This window comes from Diplotaxodon limnothrissa, linkage group LG3, assembly GCF_057381915.1.
Source record: "Diplotaxodon limnothrissa isolate DT_005_m linkage group LG3, D_limnothrissa_male_GT1.1, whole genome shotgun sequence".
NCBI lineage: Eukaryota > Metazoa > Chordata > Actinopteri > Cichliformes > Cichlidae > Diplotaxodon > Diplotaxodon limnothrissa.
In genome coordinates this window covers 33786323-33809324 of record NC_140598.1, presented here as the reverse complement: position 1 = coordinate 33809324, position 23002 = coordinate 33786323, and the positions used below count along the sequence as shown (strand labels likewise).

Below are 23002 nucleotides of genomic sequence, written 5' to 3'. Positions count from 1 at the left end.
TAAAAATGTTATGATATAAAAAAGTCATCTGTGTAAGTACAATTTAAAAAAAAACCATCATAATTCTGAAAAACATCTGCAAAGTCATCGCAATATTTCTACTTGTCTATAAAAGAACTTTGTAGTGTGTTTGTTGTGACCTATGATTTTCTATGTACTGAAATGCATCTCACTGCATTTTAAATGCTTCAATTAATAAATACAGAAAACAAATATTTTATGTACTTTACTAATTGCTTACAGAATACAAGACTCATATCAAACACATACACATACATGTTATACACTGGTGTTTACAGGGAACACCAGTGTATAAAACTCCAAGCTGTTTATAGAACCTTAATTTGTTGCATTTCAGTGATTTATCTTGTGTTATATTGCCATGCATCAGTATGTGTGATCAAAAGTCCAAAACCTGCAGTGATTAAGTATGAATTCTTGCTGAAAGACAAAAGTCCACACTGCTTCCTTGTTTCCTTCATTGTAATGCTGCTTCATCATTGATCTGAAGCCAGATTTTCTTTGTCGGAAAGCTGTACAGTGACTGGCTAACATGCTGTAGCAGAGGCAGCGTGGTGTCTTCAGGGAGCTGAGAATTGATTCAGTTTACGACTTGTGAACAGCAATTTATGAAGCAACTGAACTGCAAGTCAGACTGTTTGGGCTCTTACCGGGGAGAAGAGGTGTTCAGCCAGCACACAGCGAAAAACAGGCCGGTAACAAATGTGAATGTGAGTGTGTGTAGGGCCCATGAGTGACATGAGGTGATAACTTGAGTTTGAGTTGTTTAAAATTAGATTAGATTAGATTAGATTAGATGAGATGAAACTTTATTAATCCCTTGGGTGGGTTCCTCTGGCAAATTCAGTTTCCACAGCACCGACAGAAGTTACATGTTACACATACAATAAGGGGAATGAGAGTAAGGATATAAGCATAAATACACCATATATACACATATATTAATACAGAATATACAACATGGATAAATAGGATTGCACATTTGAGTGACTATGTTGCACAATGATTATTGCACAGTCAAATATAAGAAAAAAACAAACATTGCAAATATTAGACAGTGTAAAAAAAGCACTACAGATTAGTTGTTCCCGCCCTCCCATGTCCCCCTGTTCCTCCTCCCCCTTCCCTCCAGTGAGGAGTTAAACAGTCTGATGGCGTGTGGGACAAAGGAGTTTTTAAGTCTGTTGGTTTTTGACTTTGGGAGAAGCAAGCTGTCGTTGAATAGGTTCGTCTGACTGTTTACGACCGTGTGCAGAGGATGCCCAGTATTGTTCATAATGTCCAGCAGTTTCTTTAGTGTCCTTTTCTCTGCCACTGTCACCAGAGTGTCCAGCTTCATGCCGACCACAGAGCTAGCCCTCCTGATCAGTTTCTCCAGCCTGGATGAGTCCTTCTTTGCTCTGCTGCTCCCCCAGCACACCACACCATAGAAAAGGACTCGTGCAACCACCGACGGGTAAAACATCCTCAGGAGCTTCCTGCAGATGTTGAAAGACCTCAGCTTCCTGAGGAAGTACAGTCGGCTTTGGCCTTTATTACACAGGTGCTGCGTGTTGCATGACCAGTCCAGTTTGTTGTCCACCCACAGCCCGAGGTACTTGTATGTGTTGACCACATCCACCTCCTCTCCCTCTATCTGAACTGCCAGTGGACCTTCTCTGGACCTCCCGAAGTCCAGAACCAGTTCCTTAGTCTTTGAGGTGTTGAGTTGCAGGTGGTTTGTGTGACTCCATGTGATAAAAGGGAATCATTTTATTTACAAATTATATTTAATTTGTTTAAGGAACTGGAATATCATTTGAGGTAAAAACGGCACGTGTTGTACATTTTTCCTGCCCTTATGTTCAGTAAACGTTCCGTTTTGTGTTACAGAGTTGCCTGGGGTCGTTTCTTTTACTACTGGTTAAGTCTAACCTGCAGGCAAGGGGTTTACTGTTAGTTTCCCTGATTCCTGTCTATACCAGAACCATTTGTGGTATCTTGGTTACAACGAACCTCATACCCCAACTAGGGGGTACAAACTGAGGTAAGTGGGTTTAGATTCAGTATAACGGTTGGGGTGCTACAATAACATACAATGTTCACTTCAGCTTCAAGGAACAAATTTCATTAGATGGCAATTCTTTATGCCACAGTTATGGTAGTTATATAAACACTTATCAGCCACTTCTTCACACATTCTCAGCTGCTTATTAATGCAAATATCTAATCAACCAATAACACAGCAGCAACAAAATGCATTTAGGTGAAGGTACATGGTCAGGTCAGAGTATCAGAATTGGCACGACAAGTGATTTAAGTGACTCTGAATGTAGAAGGTTTACTAGGATTGGAGGGTTTTTTTTCTGACCTTTTGAGAAACTGCTGATTTACTGGGATTTTAGTCGCACAAAGTTACAGAATACAGAAATGAACATTTGAACACCATGGCCTACTTGAATATTGTGATGATGTCTCTCAGGCTCATATCAGCTCACACTAGTTTCTTTAATATGACAATTAACTGTATTGAATTGGTCTCCATAGACACCAGATATAAATTAAAAATAAAACCTTTGGAATTTTACATCTCAGATAATAATGGTAAATGGTAAATGGCCTGTATTTATATAGCGCTTTACTAGTCCCTAAGGACCCCAAAGTGCTTTACATATCCAGTCATCCACCCATTCACACTCACATTCACACACTGGTGATGGCAGCTACATTGTAGCCACAGCCACCCTGGGGCGCACTGACAGAGGCGAGGCTGCTGGACACTGGCGCCACCGGGCCCTCTGACCACCACCAGTAGGCAACGGGTGAAGTGTCTTGCCCAAGGACACAACAACCGAGACCGTCCAAGCCGGGGCTCGAACCGGCAACCTTCCAATTACAAGGCGAACTCCCAACTCTTGAGCCACGATCGCCCCATGATAATAATAATAATTAAAAAACTATTGCTCAGAGGAAACGTCACATGTCTGCTCATCTGCTCTTGTATCAGAATTGAAAAGCTTGATCGCTGATGTTCTAAAGATGTCATAAAGTGGAGTTGTTCAGGATTGCTTCTTAAATCTTTAGTGTGCGTCTTTCCACCACCTTCCCCAGTGGGTTCAGTCTGGCTCCAATTACAAAGCCAGCTTTCTAGTTTGTCCAGTGTCCTTGCATCCTTTTGTTTTGGAAGGGATTAGGGCTAACGAGACAAGGGGAACAAAGCTAGAAACACTGACATAAGACATAACCCTTCAAAATAAAACAGGAAACAATTCACAAAGACGTGGACTAGGAAACACTGACTTTACACAGAGGGAACACAGGCAGAAAAGACTAAGCACCGGACTAAACCTAACCTAAACATGGGGGCATAAGAACAAAACATAAGAGCTAAACCCCAAACCAGAATAAACTGAAAGATAGGATTATAATAATAAACAACAAAGCATAACAAAAGCATCAGAATACAAACCATAATACAAAGGAATATAAGAAACTGAAAATGCTGGGTCAAAATGACCCCGAACCGTGACACAGCATCAATCAGTTGTAAGAACACCACAAGGAAAATTGGTCACTCCCTTCCACCCTCAACTGCCTATGCAACGTAAAGCTTCCATACACTGTGGCTTACACTACACACTAAAGTAAACGCATATATGACACCTAATAAAGAAACCACAACGTGTTTATAGTTATGTTTGTTATGTGATAGTGTGTTTTTCACGGTGGGTTAATTTCTTTGTGACTCTGCATAGTCAAACTGTATTACTGCCACAGACTCTGGTTTTCTGAGGAGATTGCAGAGATGTTAAGGAGGAAACGTGTCCATTAACTTCTTAACATAATTTAGGCATGGAGGGGCATCGTTTTGTGATGTCATTTCAATGATACTAGATTATTTTTTCATGTTTAACTTTTTAAAGTTTAAAACTTTAAAAAAAACTTTAAATTTTAAAGTTTTTTTTTAAACTTTTTAAACTTTTTAAATCTCCATATTGTTGTACATCTGGCAAAGTTGGGCTTGTCTTTCAATAGAGCTTTGACAGGTGAGCCATTGTGTCTCTAAGACCCCAATACATTTATTTCCACATTTTATCTTATTATCTTAAGGATTAAGATATTAATTTTTTTACTTCCATTTTTTACCATTCCCAACATGCAACATCTGTGTCTCTTTAAGCTTGTTTACAATTAAATAAATGTTTGAAACTGTAGTCACAATATATTAAAGTGATGGTTAACAAATCTGCATGCATAGATAACTATTTATCTGTTGCAATATTAACTGTCTTGTAACTGAAAATAGCTTCAATGACTTTGACGATTCCCTTAGTGCCCTGAGTACTTCTAGAGGAGGTTTAAATTTACATTTGTGACATATCTCAGCACCGTACACCAAACTGAGCACAGGGAACATGAACCAGTCTACAAGCTGCATCAAACACAGCATTAGTCTGAACTGGTTGTTGTTCCGCCCACTGACAGTGAACTGAAACAGTGAGGCTTGACTTGAGACAAAAGCAACTCAGCTTATTTGGAATCAGTTTTTGTAAAACTAGATAATTGCACTAATCCCTAAAACATTATAATTAATATTAAAATACTTTTAGTAGGACAAACACACCCCTGCTCAGTACTGTTACGCTTCAGCAAGACAACATGGAGGTCAGAGCTCTCTGCATCAGACTGTGTGAGTATTTTCTCTATTTCCACAATACCAAAAGTTATTCATGCTGATTAATAATATAACAGTTTTATATAGGAAATTAGGCCGTTGTATTTTTGTGGACTAGTTATGAGATTAGATTTTCACGATTCCGATTCCATTTTTGATTCTGTTTAACAATTCGATTCTTTATCGATTCTCTGATCGATTCTTGTTTTTAAAAAAGGAGAACACTAAGGTCGATTAGCTTAGAACTTTGTTATATTTTTGCTTTTTAAACAAGATAGAAATTTAGGAGTAACATGGCCTTACAAACCCAACAGTGAGATCTTAAGAGATCCAGCCTACGGCTCTTCAATGGGGTGTCACAGGGTCCCCGGGGAAAAAATTGTAAATGTAAAATAATAAAATAAATATTCTTCTGACATTCGTCTATCCTGCCAGCATCTGAGCCAGACTCTGTCTGTCTCTCTCATCATGGTCACCTAAATGCACAGTAATGGCAGGTTTTGTAATAAGGCAGATCTCACTAACATAATATGCACTGTTGATTATTTACCTGCCGCATTAACGGGAGAGGACGTGCAAACGTTACCGCTGCTGCTGGATTGAGATTCACGAGTCCGGAGCGGAATTAAAAACACGACATTCATTTAAGGTCATCGTGTATTTTGCTTTTGCATATTCGTAGTATTTCCATCATTGCAAAAATGACAAGCAATTCCAATTAATTGAAACAGTGAGCACCGGTTCTCAACAAGAACTGGTTTTCGATTTCCATCGCTATATGAGATGTAATATTTTTTAGCATTACTTTCATATTTTTAGTATATTTAGTAATTATATGTGTCTTAATAACTCTGTAGCTTTTACATCTCTTTTCAGCAATCACTGTCATGATTCTGCTGCATGTGCAGGATCAGAAAGTTGGTGAGTGAGTTCTCTCTTCTATATCAACATTAGTTCACATTTTGGAGGAACAAGAATTTTTTTGAAAGAAAAATTTGGTTGTCATATTTTTAATGGGATTATTTACTTTTTTAATCTTTTACTGTTGACGTGCAGTATACCCATTTTAGCAGTAAAACTCTAAACTGAGTCTTTGATTTTTCTTTGTTTCAGATGCAGTTTCTCTTCGTGTTGTTCCAAACAGATTGCAGTTCTTTGAATATGAATCAGTAACATTTCACTGTGAAGGAGTCGATTATTGTGAAGTTGTGCATAAATTCAAAGGGAAGGTAGAATCATGTAGTAAAGCTAACAAGAGGACACCAACAGGATCATCCTGCACCTTTAAAATTGTTTATACAGACGACAACGGAGAGTACTGGTATGAGTCTGAGGAAGGAAAAGGAAGTAACATTATCAACCTCTCTGTCACTGGTACTTTTGAAAAAAAAACCCAACAGATTTTTTATAATAAATTGTAATTAAATGTAATTTAATTATCAAATGCATCTCATTTAGCTGGTCCTGTGATCCTGGAGAGTCCTGCTGTTCCTGTGTTGATGGAAGAAACTGTGACTCTGAGCTGCAGAAACAAAACTGCTTCCTCCAACTTCAAAGCTGATTTCTACAAAGGTGGAGGTCAGATCCATAGAAGCTCCACAGGAAACATGACCATCCACAGAGTTTCAGAATCAGATGAAGGAGTTTACAAGTGTAACATCTCAGGAGTTGGAGAATCTCCAGAGAGCTGGCTGAAAGTCACAGGTGAGACACTGAGATGTTTTAAATTAAGGTGATCTGAATGACAGCTGATGATATTCAAAGCTGGTAAATCTCTTATTATTAGATTACACCCATAATTTTGACAATAAATGGCTATTCTATTCTAGTTTTATTGGCAAGATTATTCTCCATGTTGTTATGCAAGAGCTAAAATGATGGTTTACCATTCTTTTTTCATGTAAGCCTTTCTGTTTTTTCAGACCATCATTTAGTCACTCAAACTACAAAGTATACAATCAATCCACACAGTCACAAAGAGGCATGCCATTCCTCCTCTGCTGCCACACCTTGGATCATTGTCACCATTTTAGTCAGTGCTCTGTTGGTGGTAGTGGGACTGTATCACTTTGGAAAAGATTGCTGGAAAAGAGGTAATGAAAATTATTATTAATGTTATTATTATCAGATGGAAAATGAGTCTATCAGGCAGATGCATTATCAGATTTTCTCATCCAACGTTTTTTAATACAATTGAATGTCATAAACTACTGGGCTTGAACTAAGAAATCCTCTATACCTGTTTAATGTGTTTTAAAACAACAACAACAACAACAACAACAACAACAACAACAACAACAACAACAAAAAAAAACTTTTTTGAAATGTATTTCTTTAAACTTCATAGAGGCCGGCAAGGTGGATGCAGGTTGAGTAACATATGTTGTTATAAGAAAGAGAGGAGATATTTTACTGAACAGTAGAACAAAATTACTTCTTTGAATAAAAGGGTTGCTTTTTTTTCCTCAGGTGGTGTTGTCTGTAGCTTTGGTAGAGTTGTATGTCATATTTATAAATGTATAGATGTGAGTGATAATTTGAGCCTTCAAAACATACGCCTCAAATGAAAACCACATAGAATATAATTTTAAAGCTACTGTATCTCAGACAGCTCAGAATAGTAAAATGCTGCATGAAGTACAATTTCAGACATGCATTCAGTTTCAAAATTAACTTTATATTAAACCCAATTACTTTTTTTGATCATTAATATTCAGTGACTAGCATTCATTGTCTTTTTTTGCCTATGGTGTGGTAATTGGTAATTAATTATTTCACATCTGCCAGGATATTTCACAGAGACCAAAATATTGCACATAAAAAGGGTAGAGCTGAGTGTAAAAGTGTAAAGTCTAATATTTTAGTTTAGTACAAAGATAGCAAAAAGCAAGAAGTTGAAGAGCAGCTGATATTTTTGCAGTCAAAGTAGAATTGACTTGTAAACAGCAAAAATTCAATTAGAAATGTCAGTTTTTGTTAGCTCAGTAGCAACACCTTACATAATGGGCCCATGAATGGCTTCAATTTTCTTTCTAATCTTGAATGTCATTTTTTTCTAAAATTTAAAATCAAATCTAATAAATGCATTAAATAACAGACAGGGATCATGATCACTAATATTGCTGTGGTTATCATTCCCCTCACTCCCACTGTCCCTCTCCATCAAAAGCTGAAGATGCATCACTCTCTAGACCAATTTCCAATAGCTTAGGACTCTTTGACACTCAACAGCAAGGTAAGACTACTTGTGATTAAAAGCCATTTTAACTTTAGCATTTAAAAATCCAAAACATCAGTAAGTAATTTGGTATAATCTAAGACAAATAAGTGTTTTATTATGTAAAATGCTTTGGATACCAACTGATTTCATTCCATCTGTTGTCAAAGCAGAAGCAGGAACCAGCAGAGAGATGCCCTCAACAGGTCCCTGCCAACCCATAGCAGAGGATCCCTTCTATTCTACAGTACAATACAGTAAGTAGAAATTATGCTTCATGTGCTGCAGTCAGGTAATAGTAATTAGTAAATTTGGGATTTTCTATATAGACAGTTACCTACTATTACCTGACAGTGGAATATGTATAGTTTGTCATACATTTCACTCACACCCAAATTTGTGTATTAAAAGCCATGGTATACTGTAAAAAGTATGCAGATTAATTCTTTGATTTTTTTGATGACTTTTTTTATGTTGTGCTTTACATTTTTTCTCCTACAATTCTTTTGTTTACAGGTTGCAGAGAGACAGATGCACATAATCACATCTGAGTAAGAATGAAATCAAAGAAGCAACCCAGTTTTATTACAATGTTGTTGTTTTTTTTTTGTAATTAAACAAGCTGTGCATTTTCTGACAGGTTTGGTTTACATGTCTATAAACTGTTAGTTTTTCTTCATTCAGTCAGTTAAAGCTGCATGTCATTCCCACGGTGTTATACACATATATAAAGTTTGAACATAAGCGTCTTTGCTAAAGCTGAACTTTAACCAACACGTTTGATCTTTCTGTTTTTTTACACATGTATGAATGTTGTTTCAATAAAAGAGCTGCTGTAGCTTTCAATGACACCCATTGAGGTCAACCTCTAATCTCAAAGTGTCACATTACTTTTTTTCCAAAACAGATGCACCGAGTTTGTGGTGAGCAAATAAAATATAACTGCCATGTTCGATACAGAGCGTGACTGACTTTAAGTGTGGTCTATTACCCAGACAAAATAAGTGGTGTTTTGTTTTATTGTTTCAGCTTCTTTTTTGGTCAGACTGTGTGAAAGCAGAATTTAGGAGCTAAGTGAGGGGGGCAACACTCATCTTGGTTTGGCCTTAACAGAATAGGTTACAGTCAGTTATTTTTTCAGTCAGTGAATATTGATTATGTCAAGGCTCTGTGTGCAGGCAGGCGGAGAGGAGGATCCAAACGCAGGACTCAGACACAAATGTGAAACTCAAAAACCTCAGCTTTATTGCTGGTACGAAAACAAAACCTGAAGTGAACACGGAATATGGAGAACAGAAACACACAGGCATAATCTGAGGGTACGACGCGACACTGAGCACAGGAAAGCACAGGGCCAATATACACAGGGTGGTAATCAGCAAATGGGCAACAGGAGGGAGACACAGCTGGGAGAGATCAGGGTTAACGAGACGGGGGAAGCCAAGCTGCACACACTCACATAAGACAAAGACTTTCACAATAAAACAGGAAACGTGAATTATTAAACAAGCATGCAGACTTTACATTGAGAGACAGAGAATGACACATAGAACCTGAACTAAACTAAACGTGAGATATAACTGAGAACAAATCCTTAAGCACGGATAAACAGAAACAAGAAACTAATACTAATCATCACTACGAGAATAAGAAAACAATCCATGAAGCAGAATTAAACCGAAATATAATAGACACAAAATACTGGGTCCAACCGTGACAAATTATTTCAGCAGAATTTACTTTCTCTGTGACATAATGCACTTACTAGTTACTTGTGTGTATACGAACTGGACACAATGGTTACATCCTTCTCTGGATCACAAATTCAGTTATGAAGTGTTTTGACAGTTTTAAGAAATGGGGATCTTAAAATACTTTTAAATGTCTGTAACATCGTACTATAACTCTGATAAAGTACCCACACTATTCTTCTCTATAGAAGACTGCAGAGCCTTTTGGGGACACACATGTGACCTATAACTTTGTTTGTATAAAACATATCATCTTAAAAAGCAGATAGTACTTACATTTTATGTCTTTAACTTAAATTAGTCATAATCATCTGATAGATGCAATATTATCTACAGATTATTTCACTGTCATTCATATATATTTATTTAGTCTTTTTCTCAAAATGATCTTTGTGAGTTAACTTCTGTAATTACTTCCTCCAAACCATCAGAATGTCTTTTAGACCCCATTCCTACAGGACTGCTCAAAGAAGTCCTGCCATTAATGAATGCTTCAGTCTTAAATATGATCATTATATTATCCATATTATCAGATTAATCTCTCTTCCACAACATGGATTTTATCCTGTTTTACTTCTCTCACCCTAACCTGTTAAAAGTAGGGATGGGTATCGTTTAGGTTTTATCCGATACCAGTGCCAAACCGGTACTTTTGAAACGGTGCCGGTGCTCAAACGGTGCTCAAACGGTGCTCAAACTGGTGCTTAAAGAATGGAGAACACAAAATTGGTCCAAAAACCTCTCATGTTTAGCTGTTTTTTTGTAAAAAGATAACAATGTTAGCCTTTTCTGCAGCTATTCATCATCATCATCATCGTTTATTTATATAGCACTTTACGAACCCAGCAGGCAGACCAAAGTGCTGAACAACACAGATCAAAAACAACAACCAAATTAAAAATACCATAAAATCATTACATACAATAAAATAAATAAGAAAGTGTCAGTTTCCTACAGAGTTAAAAGCCAGGGAATAAAAATAGGTTTTCAATCTGGACTTAAAGACCTGCACTGATGACGCTTGTCTAATTTGGAAGGGAAGGTTGTTCCAGAGCATCGGAGCCGCAATTGAAAAGGCACGGTCTCCTCTGCATTTCAGCCGCGACTTAGGGACCGACAGCAGCAGCTGCTCAGCTGAACGGAGCGAGCGAGGAGGAACATGTGGCTTTAGCAAATCAGATAAATAGTTTAAGTTTAAGAATAGTTTAAGAAATTAAAATAGTTTAAGAATCTGAATGCTCGGAAAGCTCCCGGCCCAGACGGCGTGTCTCCTGCCACCCTCAGACACTGTGCAAACGAGCTGGCCCCAGTGTTTTCTGGCATTTTTAACTCCTCACTGCAGGCATGTCATGTGCCTGCCTGCTTCAAGTCCTCCACCATAATCCCTGTCCCCAAGAAACCTAGGATCACTGGACTAAATGACTACAGACCCGTGGCTCTGACATCTGTGGTCATGAAGTCATTTGAGCGCCTAGTTCTCTCCCATCTCAAGACCCTCACGGCCCCCCTCCTGGACCCCCTGCAGTTTGCATACAGAGCCAACAGGTCTGTAGACGACGCCATCAACATGGCCCTACACTTCATCCTGCAGCATCTGGACTCCCCAGGAACCTACGCCAGGATCCTGTTTGTGGACTTCAGCTCTGCCTTCAACACCATCCTTCCAGACCATCTCCGGGGCAAGCTTTCCCAGATGAATGTGCCTGATCCCATCTGCCGGTGGATCACTGACTTCCTGACGGACAGGAAGCAGCATGTGAGGCTGGGAAAGAATGTCTCGGACTCCCGGACCATCAGCACCGGCTCCCCTCAGGGCTGTGTTCTTTCTCCTCTGCTCTTCTCCCTGTACACCAACTGCTGCACCTCCACCCACCAGTCTGTCAAGCTAATTAAGTTTGCAGATGACACCACCGTTATTGGGCTCATCTCGGACGGGGATGAGTCTGCCTACAGGAGGGAGGTTGAACGTCTGGTGTCCTGGTGCAGCCACAACAACCTGGTGCTGAATGCCCAGAAGACAGTGGAGATTATTGTGGACTTCAGGAAGCACACAGCCCCACTCCCCCCCCATCATCCTGACTGACACCCCCATCACCTCTGTGGACTCATTCCGCTTCCTGGGTACCACCATCACCCAGGACCTGAAGTGGGAGCCCACCATCACCTCCGTCATCAAGAAAGCCCAGCAGAGGATGTACTTCCTGAGGCAGCTGAAGAAATTCAACCTGCCAACACGGACGATGATGCAATTCTACACTGCAATCATCGAGTCCATCCTCACCTCCTCCATCACCGTGTGGTACGCTGGAGCCACTATCAGGGACAAACAGAGACTGCAGCGTGTTGTGCGCTCTGCTGAGAAGGTGATTGGCTGCAGACTCCCATCTCTGCAGGACCTGTACACCTCCAGGACACTGGGGCGTGCAGCTCGGATCTCAGCTGACCCTTCTCACCCTGGACACAGTCTGTTTGACCTGCTCCCCTCAGGCAGGAGACTCTGGTCCATTCGCACCAGAACCTCTCGTCATAAGAACAGTTTCTTCCCCTCTGCTGTTGGTCACATGAACAATAACCATATGACTGTCCCCGCCACAAACACATGACCCTACGCTGTGTCACTGCATCATTACATGTTTGGCACTGATCACCACCTGCACTCATGTATATATCTTTCTATGCAGCACTTTTAATTCTTATTCTCATGTATATATCTCATGAATATCTCATGCACATATCTTTCTACATAGCACTTTTAATTCTTATTCCTACTTTTATTATTATTATTATTATTTATTTATTTATTTTTTCATGTCTATTTAATCGCAATTTATGACACTATGTTTGCACTGAAGCACCGCAGCAATTTCCTAATGTTGTAAACCTGCTCAACATTTGGCAATAAACTGATTCTGATTCTGATTCTGAAATAGACAGGAGCCAGACCATTTAAAGATTTAAAAACCAATAAAAGGACTTTAAAACGAATCCTAAATTCAATGGGAAGCCAATGCAAGGAAGCCAGAACCGGAGTGATGTGATCGAATTTCCTACTACCGGTTAAAAATCGCGCCGCCGCATTTTGTACTAACTGCAGGCGTGACAAGGTGCCCAACCCGACCCCTATTAAAAGGGAATTACAATAGTCCAAACGTGAGGTGATAAAAGCATGAATAAGAGTTTCCAAATTGGGTTTGGAAAGGAAGGGCTTAACCTTCGACAGGCGTCTGAGGTGATAAAAAGCTGATTTCACCACCCCATTTACATGGCCTTCAAAAGTAAGCGCAGAATCAAGTTTAACACCAAGATTAGTGATTGAACTTTTCAGATGACAGGTCAAATCACCAAAATCAACATCTGGAGAATCAGTAGAACGATGCGGGCCATATAAAATTGCTTCCGTTTTGCGACCATTAAAATTCAAAAAATTATTTGCCATCCATAATTTAATATCGCTAAGACAGTCAAGCAGTGATTGACATGGGGAGGTATCCAAATGACTAAAAGGTAAGTAAAGCTGACAGTCATCGGCATACAAATGAAATGACACTCCATGTTTACGAAAAATCGCACCAAGGGGGAGTAAATACAGCGAGAAAAATAATGGCCCAAGGATAGATCCCTGGGGCACACCCCAAAGCAGAGGGGCCACAGAGGAAGCGGCCAGCCCCAGCTTGACACAAAAACTCCTTTCGGAAAGATATGATTTTATCCATGACAATGCCAGATCAGAAATTCCCACACAGTGATGTAAGCGGGAGATCAGCAGGTCGTGGTCCACTGTGTCAAATGCAGCTGTCATATCCAATAACACAAGAACAGCATATTTACCACGATCAGTAGCAACAAGGATGTCATTCATCACTTTAACAAGAGCTGTCTCTGTACTGTGAAAGGGCTTAAAACCAGATTGGAAGAGTTCAGACAATTTCGAGTCGCTCAAATAATCCAACAGTTGGGTATGTACAATCCTCTCCAAGATTTTGCTTAAAAAGGGAAGTTTGGAGATGGGTCTAAAATTTGACATAGTAGAACTATCAAGGCCAGGTTTCTTAAGTAAGGGGTGTATGACTGCATGTTTAAACCCACTAGGAACTTGACCGGTTAACAGACTAGTATTGATAATTTTCAGGATATAAGGTCCAATGATGGGAAATACTTTTTGGAGAAAGCGGGGAGTAACAACATCATTTGGGGAGCCACAGGGCTTAGCATGTAGCACCAACTCCTCTAAGTCACACAGAGAAATCGGTGCAAAAGCAGGGAATAGGCTTGAGCAAGGAGCATGCATGGCCGGATCGACAATAGGTGGAATCAAAGGCCTCAGGCTAGCAATCTTGTCCACAAAAAAGGTAATAAACTTATTGCACATAGCCTCAGAGGACGGCAAAAGGTTATAACCCTCCAAGTTAAGTACAGAATTAATCGTATTGTATAAAACACGAGGGTTGTGAGAGTTGGCCGAAATAAGTTGAGAAAAGTAGGAGTGTTTATCGGCCTTAACTGCCTTCTGATAAATTTTCCAACTAATCTTTAGGGCTTCCAGGGAGACATGCAATCTGTCTTTTTTCCACTGTCTTTCACATTTCCTACATTGTCTTTTAATAGCTCGGGTACGCTCTGTTAACCAAGGACTAGTCTTAGATTTACATTTTCTTAGTCTCAAAGGGGCAACAACATCAAGCACAGATTTACAAGCAAAGTCAAAATACAAAAGTAGGTCTTCTGCAGTGGGCAACTCAGGGGCATAAGACATAAACTTGTCAAACAGTATAGAAAACCGTTCGGCAGAATCCGAGCCAAAGGCATGATAACATCGAGCAGGTGCAGCCTGATTTGCAAAAGCGTTAGAAGGAGCAATATCAAATAAGATAGGCATATGATCAGAAAATACTGCATCTTCAACCCGTACATTGCAAACAGATAAACCATGAGATAAAACTAAGTCCAGTGTGTGACCACGTTCTTGAGTGGCACCACTAACAAATTGAACAAAATTAAAAGAGTTCACTAAGTCCAGAAAGTCCGTGGCCAGGGGCTTCCCCGGACAGCAAACGTGAATATTAAAATCACCAAGCAGGAGGATCTGGTCATATCGTGATGCACAATCCGCAAGAAACTCTGAGAACTCTGATAAGAACACCTTGTTATATTTCGGTGGGCGATAAACAATCGCACATAACAACGAAGGCGAGTGGCCCAGTTTACATAAACAGAGTTCAAAACTGGTGTAGCGGGACGAGGGGAAAAGCTGCTTCAAGTCCAAGTGAGCCTTAAAAACAACAGCAAGCCCTCCTCTGCGACCAGAAGCTCTCGGAACATTAAAAAAGGTACAGTCAGCGGGTACTAGTTCAATGAAGGCGCTTAACTCACCGGGAGAAATCCAGGTTTCAGTCAGGAAGAGTAAATCCAGAACACGAGAGAGAAAAAAATCCTTCAATATGAAGGTCTTGTTGGCCACCGACCTGGTATTTATTAGACCCAGCCTGAGAGGGACTGGGTCCAAAACTTCCGAGGTATTAGCAACCAGATCCACCAGTCGAAGATTTTTCTTGTCGACTCCGCGCCAGCGCATATGCCGTAGAGGAGAGAGTTTCGCTGGACCATTTTCGAAAGATCCAACAACAGGAACCAGCCAGGAGTCCACCGGATCCAAGGCATGCAATGGCACCAATAGTCGCAGACAAAAGCGGCGGATGCAGCGGAGCTCATGGGGAAAATGAGAGAACCAGGATTTCAGCTTCACAAGACGACCTCCACGGTTACCCCGTCTCCTGCGTCGCTTCCGCAGATCCGGTAACGGTGGTAGGGAATGCCAGTACGATGGTAATGGTTCCAGATAGGGAGGAAAAAAGCCTTGGCTGTCATATTCAGGCCGGTCAGACATCCGGATGGATAAACCTATTTCTAATAATGTCTGGCGATCATAGGAAAAAGTACAACACACATGGCACACTAAGTTAACTAAAAACAATAAAACAAAACAAATAAGGGAGAGCGATAGACAGCGTGCCGAACACACAGGCGCCATCTTGGGGCATATATGCTATCACTCTTGGCTGGAAGCAGTGCTTAACCATTTAAGACCTACCATAGAACCAAGTCCGCCAGAGCTTATATTATATTTTTACATGCTGTGGAGCCATTTTTGGGAGCATTTCAAGTTGCTATACATCAATACAACCATTATAGCCCAAACTTTAATAATATGTATTCATTAAGTGCATAGTAATTACATAAATTGCAAAAAAGTGCAATAAACTACAAAAAAATTGAAAATCGTTTTTGTTTTTTTAACATATATTTCTAGTTAGAGAAATTTAAGAGGCTCATCCCTCAAAACTGTAAATACAAAAAAGTTGCACAAACTAGTTTCCCACCACAGGAAATTTATTTTGAGTGTCTTCATAGTTTTATTTTTGAAATACACCAATTTTTATACACTGCAGGAAAAACGAAAATAAATATTATAGTGCAAATTTGCAAAATAACAGCATATGCATCAAAATAAACTATTTCCAGCAGTGCAATATGAGTCCTAAGCATCCCAGAAACGACACAGAAAGTCATAAACTCAAACATAACTTTTTAAAACACAAGTATAGGCTCATAAGGCCCCGATCATAAAAAAACTACATTTCCGCAAAATGACGTCACTTCCGGTTTCGGGCAGGTCATGCGGTCATGTGATAGTTCGCGCTGATGGACGTAGTAAGTGTTACAAACAGCTGATCGGATCGGCGAAGCGTGTTTCTGGAATATCATGTTTTTGTTGCTGCAAGTGATTTTTATGCAGTTTTTGCAAAGCTATATGTGGAAGGAAACTGTGACCTAGGACAAGCTGATGGCATAAGCTGTAAGTACAACTCCTCCGGTTTCATATGCAAAAAAAATTATTGCGCTAGCTTACGTGGTTGCAGAGCTACCGGGATTTAAAAATAGTTACGCAAAATGGAGCGTGCCCTCTCCGATCGGCTGTAAAGGGTTAAACAATGGGAAAAAAACACCAACTTTGTCCAAAAACCTCTCATGTTTAGCTGTTTTCCACTTTTTCTTTGGTCATTTTAGCCTTTTTGGCCAGGGTGAAGGGAGTATCTGCCATCAAACAAGAAGACAGCCGCATGTAGCTATGATGATGTTTGCTAGTTCACCTTACATGCATTAATGTAATAACGTGGTTAGCCTACTCAACGTAAATTAAACACGAACAACATTAAGCTACTGACCCAGAGAAGAACAGCTGCTGCTGCCATCATCATCCGTCATCATTTCTGCTACACTGGCAGGGCTAGGGGCCAGGACTCTCCTCTTCGGGTTTTTGGGGGATGTTGCAAACTCCGGGTCCGATAACAGGCAACCCACCCGCAGTAGATGTGCTCGGTATGAGGTCTCGCAGCAAATACGGCGCATTTCTCGGCTTTAAAAAAAAAACGCTATGCGTCGCCAGGTGTTTCATCGGATTTGAGGTGTTACCTCCTTTGACAGTATCACAGTATCACCTTAAAGCACTTGTTGCAGACTGCTGAGTTTGCATATTTTGCTGTGAAGTACAGCCAGACTTTTGACCGCTTCGCCTTGGGCATTTTTAATCTGTAGCTCTGCTCTAAAAGAACGTACGTACCTGGACCCGCCTACTATCCTCGGAAACGTAAAATGATTGGCTAGAATCTAAAGTGTATCACAGCTCAGGAAAAAAAAAAAGCACCGAAATAAAGCACCGAAATGTGCGCTGCTTTTCGGTCTGGTTACTACCGTTTATGACAGAACCGGTGCCATGATACCGGATACCGGTACCCATCCCTAGTTAAAAGGGAGTTTCTCCTTCCCACTGTTGCCAAAGTGCTTGCTCATAAGTGGTCAAATGATCAGTGGTTTTTTCTTTGTATGTATTATTGTAGAGTCTAGCTTACAATATAAAGCACCTTGAGTTGTGTTCAAATAAAAGTGAACACAGATGAATTGAGTCATTGTTTTGCATTTGTGCCTTTCTTTGGTGTACTTTGATGTACATCCCAACAAACAGTTATGTGTCATTGTTGCTGTTTTTACCTTCAGTTTAACATGAGTGTATTCACTGCTACCAGCAACAAGGATTACTGTAGGTATGTGGATATGATATGATAATTGCACAGCTCAACTTTTGGCAGTAGTCAAAAATAAAATCCCTCTACAGCAAAAGGGTAACTTCCTTACTTACCAGCCAAGCCTGTACTCTGGGCTTAGTAGTAATACACATATTTTAGCATATTAATACATCAGAGTCAGAGTGGACATAGAGAATAAAAAATGATTACAAGATTTCTTTAAGACAGGATTTGTTTGTTTCCTCCCCCTCTGAAAGAGAACTGTACACCAAAGCTATTTTTTAAAATATAAAGTGTTGTTTCAGCAGCAGAAATGTGTCACAGTGGTTTTTATTCAGCAAGACATCATGGAGGTGAGAGCTCTCTGCATCAGATTGTGTGAATATTTTTCTGAATTAAAAGAAAATTATGGAGTTCAATTTTTTTAAAACATACATAATTCTCAAATGTGATATTAATGTGTTTTTCATGCAGAGGAATCACTTGGTGACGACTCAGAGAAAGGTCAAGTAGAAGTGCTGCAGCCCCCCCTGTTGCAAAAAGCAGGCATTACAGCACTCCTTGTAAAGAAGAAAAAGAAAAAAAAAGGAAACCTCTTTATGAACTAATATTGTATGATAATAAACCCCGTTTGTCACAATCGGTCTCCATGTGATTTAACTAACAGATTTTTAGGCCAGAAAGATGCCCTTCCCAATACAACAACAACAACGGGACTTGTGTCTCCTCCTGCACAAATAAATAGCTCAAATTCAAGAATAATGGAATGACTCATAGCATCTTGTTTAAATAATATTACACAGTAGTTACTGTTGGTGTAGTAGTAGTAGATGTTTGTACTGTAATGGACTGTAATGTACTGGAGGTATAGTTAAAAAAAACAAAACAACAACAACAGAATCCTAACTCAGGCTCTGGCTGTTCTCATTTCCCTCTTTATGTGTTGAGGTAAAGGTCATCTACAATGTAGGCAACAGACAGTGTTGGGAAGGTTACTTTTAAAATGTATTCCATTACAGAATACAGAATACATGCCCCAAAATGTATTCTGTAACGTATTCCGTGACGTTACTCAATGAGAGTAACGTATTATGAATACTTGGGATTACTTAATATATTATCATGCTTTTTACAACTACATGAATGTACTATTGCTGTGTGATTTATTACTATTACTGAAGGTCCGCGACTCCGAACTGTAGTAAAGGGACCTCTGACTAATACGGCGGGGTCCCTGTCGGCTAGTAGCTGAAAAATAGCTTTACTTTGTTGTGTGGGTCAACTTTTCTTGCGAGAGACAGAGAGAGGCGTTGAAAGGCTGCTCCAACGGAACTTATTGTTTCGGAGGAAAACACGAACAAAGCGTACAGTCGAGTCCTAATAGCTTACTTACAGCTGGGCTCGTCAGGCACTCTTCTTGGCTGCAGTGGTTATTATTATATTTACATGCTTCCAGCTCCCGTTTTTCCTCGACGACAGCTCGTACCTTTCCACTCCCCTTTTTCTCCCTCCTCGCGCTCACAGACCCATAAGAGCTATGCTTGTAGCATTCTGCCTGTTAGCTTAGCACAACAACAACAACGAAAAGGCGCTCTCTCACCCAGGAAACACACAGTCGCAGAGAGAGAGAGAGCGTTGCCCTGTAACCATGGCAACCGTAACGTTGCCGCCTGGAACAACAGAACGTAGCTGTCAAACAAAACCCAAACAGTCCTGACCTGCGACAAAATGAAACAGGAAAGTACCGCAGTGTAATCCATTTATTTCAACAAAGTAACTGTATTCTGAATACCACCTTTTTAAACGGTAACTGTAACGGAATACAGTTACTCATATTTTGTATTTTAAATACGTAACGGCGGTACATGTATTCCGTTACTCCCCAACACTGCCAACAGAAAATAGAGCAATTAAAAAAATCATTGTTTTTTTCCACTGATGCGGTAAAAAAAACGATTCAAGCTGAGTGCCTTCATTAGAATTAAAATGTAGAATGAAATAAATTTGAACATGTACTAATACTAATACATGTAGTGGCCCCTGGAAGTGGTCCCTCTTGGAAGTTGGAAAAACAAAAGTTATATTAGTAACACTGATGTTTTTAAGAAAAAAAAAACAAAAAAAAAACCTCGCCACCAACAAAACCCCACGCAGCATTGCCAAGGCATTCAAATTTTTTTGACCATGAAGCATTTATCTGATTCTAATTTAATTAGTCATTTTAGTTCATGGTTGTCAAAGGAGTTGGTAGCCTTTTGAAGAACCTGTCATCATCTTGTCTCATTGAGCAACCTGGTTTCTGTTATTACATTTTATACCATTTAATGTTATATAAAACTGCACAATACAGTGTTTATTCTAGCTCCACAGAAGATTAATACAAAATTTGATTCTTTTTTTTTTGTTTTTTTGCTCGTCAGTCACTTAATTAGGTACACTTGTTCAACTGCTCATTAATGCAAACATCTAATGAGCCTACAACATGCTAGCAAATCAGTGTTTTTAGGTAGACATCAAGACGACCTGCTGGAGTTCAAACTGAATATAACAACAAGGGAGAAAGTTGAGACTTGAGAAGTTGAGAAAGTCGTGCATAGAACTAACATAAGGACACCAACAGGATCATCCTGTAAAATGAGAAATCTTTATACAGATGAAAGTGGAGGTACTGGTATGAGACTGAAGGAAGAATAAGAAGCAATATTATCAACATTTGTGTCACTAGTACACAGTGTTGGTCAAGTTACTTGAAAAAGGTAATCAGTAACTAATTACTGACTGTCACTGCCAATATATAACACACCTGTTCACCCCGCCCCTGCGCCGCCCCGGGAGCTCACTGCGTCACCCCTCCTCTGCAGCTGGTCAGAGACCACACCCACGCCACACAGTGTTTCTTTGCAAGCTCCTTTGAATGGAAGAAACCGTAACTCTTTGCTGCAAAAACAAAACTTCTTCCTACAAATTACAGCTGATTTTTGCAAAGATGGAGGTCAATTCTATAGAAACTCCACAGGAAACATGATCATTCGCAGAGTTTCAAAACCAAATGAGGGACTTTACAAGTGTAACATCCCAGAAGCTGGACAGTCCCCAGAGAGCTGGCTAAAAATCTCAGGTGAAACACAAGGATATATGAAAATGAAGCAAAGCTGTTGAGCCTCACACATAGCTATTTAAAATGTGTCAGTGTTGGGTCTGCGATTGCAGGCCCTGCTGGTTCAGAGACTTATTACCTCTTAACAAAGCAAGACAAACAGCCATCCATATTAACTTGCAAGGGAAGTCTGGTCGGAACAGACCTTGGAGGTGAAAGCTCCTCCACCTGTTTCCAGCCAACTCCAAAGAACCAGCCTTCCCTGCAGCCTTTATTGAAATGACACAACTCCCATTTTAAAACCTTAAATGGTGTGTTGTAACAGTTAAAGCAGTGTGTGTGTGTGTGTGTGTGTGTGTGTGTGTGCGTGTGTGTGTGTGTGTGTGTGTGTGTGTGTGCCTTTGTCCGTGTCTTTCTGCTGAACACAAAGGGTCATCTCTCCTAACCCTGTTTTTCAGTGGAACAAATGTAATAATTATAATAAATACTTTCTGTACCTTATATTTGAGAAATTATTTTAAGTCAGGAGCTGAAATAATAATTATGATGATTAGGCATGGTTTGAAATCAGCGTTCCTGTTGTACACTACACTAAGATCTAGTTACTCTAAAATGTAGTTTACCAATGTTTTGATGTTTTTAAAACAATGTTTTAAATCATTGATACATGTTTTTGTTTACGTGTCCATAGAGGCCAGTGGAGTGAACACAGGTAGAGCTATATTTGCTGCTGTAAGAAAGAACAGGAAGAAGAAAGGTATGTTTCCGAGGAGTCGTTTAACCACAGTAACACAATAGTTTTTCTATGAAGTCATAAGCAGAAAAAAAGTGCACTATGTGAATGTTTTGTCAGTGTGTATGTGTTATTTATGAATGTGCAGATGGTAGTGATAATTTGAGCTTAGTGAACTTAGGCCTCAAATGAAAACCACATAGACTCTAAGTCTCTTTCAGATATGAACTGTATCAACAGTGATAGCTTTGAGTTTCCTTGTACAGCTCAAAAAGGTTACGTGTGTCATGAAGTATAATTTTTGACATGCATTTCATTTCAACATAAGTTGAAAGTAAATGCTAGTTTTATTTTTAATCAATTCTGGAAAAAAATAATTGAGCACTTAAAAAGTATATGAGTTAAAAACTCAACGAAAGGTGAAAACATGAACACATATAACATAATTAATTTTAATTTAATTTTCAATTTATTTATACAGCACCTAATGATAACAGTAGTCGCCTGAAGGCACTTTATATTGTAAGGCAGACCCTGCCATAATACAAAAAACCAAAATCATATGAACCTCTAGCAAGCAGTTTGGCGACACTGGGAAGGAAAACAACGCATAAACCCTCCAAAACAGAAATCAGTTCAAACCATAAACACAGTAATTAGTAGCTCCACCATGATTGTTGATCACTTCAGAAATTCATGTGGCATGCTTGATGCAAGTGTTTCCATGAGTTGATTGCGAACATTTCTCCAAATATTGAAGACAGCCCCACGAAGGACATCTGTCAGGAAATCTTGTCCATTTTTGTAAACTTCCCTTACCATCCATCCTGAAAGGTTCTCAATTAGATTTAAATCAGGGGAACACACAGGATAGTCCAAAAGACTGACGTTATTCTTCTGGAAGAAGTCCCTTGTCCCGTGGGTATTGTCTACTGTAGCATTGTCCTGTTGAAAAACCCAGTCGATCCCACATACACGAGGGCCCTCAGTCATGAGGGATGCTCTGCAATATCTGGACTTAGTGGTGTTTGATGCCCCTGCACCTCCTGAAGCTCCATTTTTCCACTGGAGGAAAAAGCAACACAGGACATTATTGCGCCCCCTCCACTGTGACATGCAGAAAACGTCTCAGGGACGTCTCACATTGGAAACCATCAGGTCCATCAAAGTTAAATTATTTCTTATCAGAGAATAAAACTTTCTTCCACCTTTCAATCTCCCATGTTTGGTGCACTCTTGCACAGTCCAAACAGGGAGTCCTGTGGTGTTCAAGGAGACAAGGCCTTTGAAGACCTTTTGTGCTTTTGAAGCCCTTCAGTCTCAGATGCCGTCTGATGTTTATAGGGCTGCAGTCGGCACCAGTAACGGCCTTTATTTGGATCAAGGATAATCCAGTGTCTTGGCAGACAGCCAGTTGGATCCTCCAGCTCAGTGCTGGTGAAAATTTC

The 23002-nt window shown here is 39.8% G+C and overlaps 1 protein-coding gene across 1 annotated transcript; it reads left to right on the top strand.

The window, feature by feature from the left end:
• The first annotated feature begins 4659 nt into the window (after positions 1 to 4659).
• Positions 4660 to 8157, top strand: LOC146635477 (low affinity immunoglobulin gamma Fc region receptor III-like). The gene is made up of 7 exons (XM_085350130.1): positions 4660 to 4690; positions 5552 to 5596; positions 5789 to 6049; positions 6134 to 6379; positions 6643 to 6768; positions 7845 to 7910; positions 8063 to 8157. The coding sequence occupies exons 1-7, from the start codon at positions 4660 to 4662 to the stop codon at positions 8155 to 8157; spliced, it is 870 nt and encodes a 289-aa protein (XP_085206256.1).
• The last annotated feature ends 14845 nt before the right edge of the window (positions 8158 to 23002 follow it).

Coding starts and splice junctions, on each gene's coding strand:
- LOC146635477 (XM_085350130.1), top strand. CDS start 4,660: ATGGAGGTCAGAGCTCTCTGCATCAGACTGT. Junction 5,597..5,788: donor TGTGCAGGATCAGAAAGTTG/GTGAGTGAGTTC, acceptor TCTTTGTTTCAG/ATGCAGTTTCTCTTCGTGTT. Junction 7,911..8,062: donor CTTTGACACTCAACAGCAAG/GTAAGACTACTT, acceptor CTGTTGTCAAAG/CAGAAGCAGGAACCAGCAGA.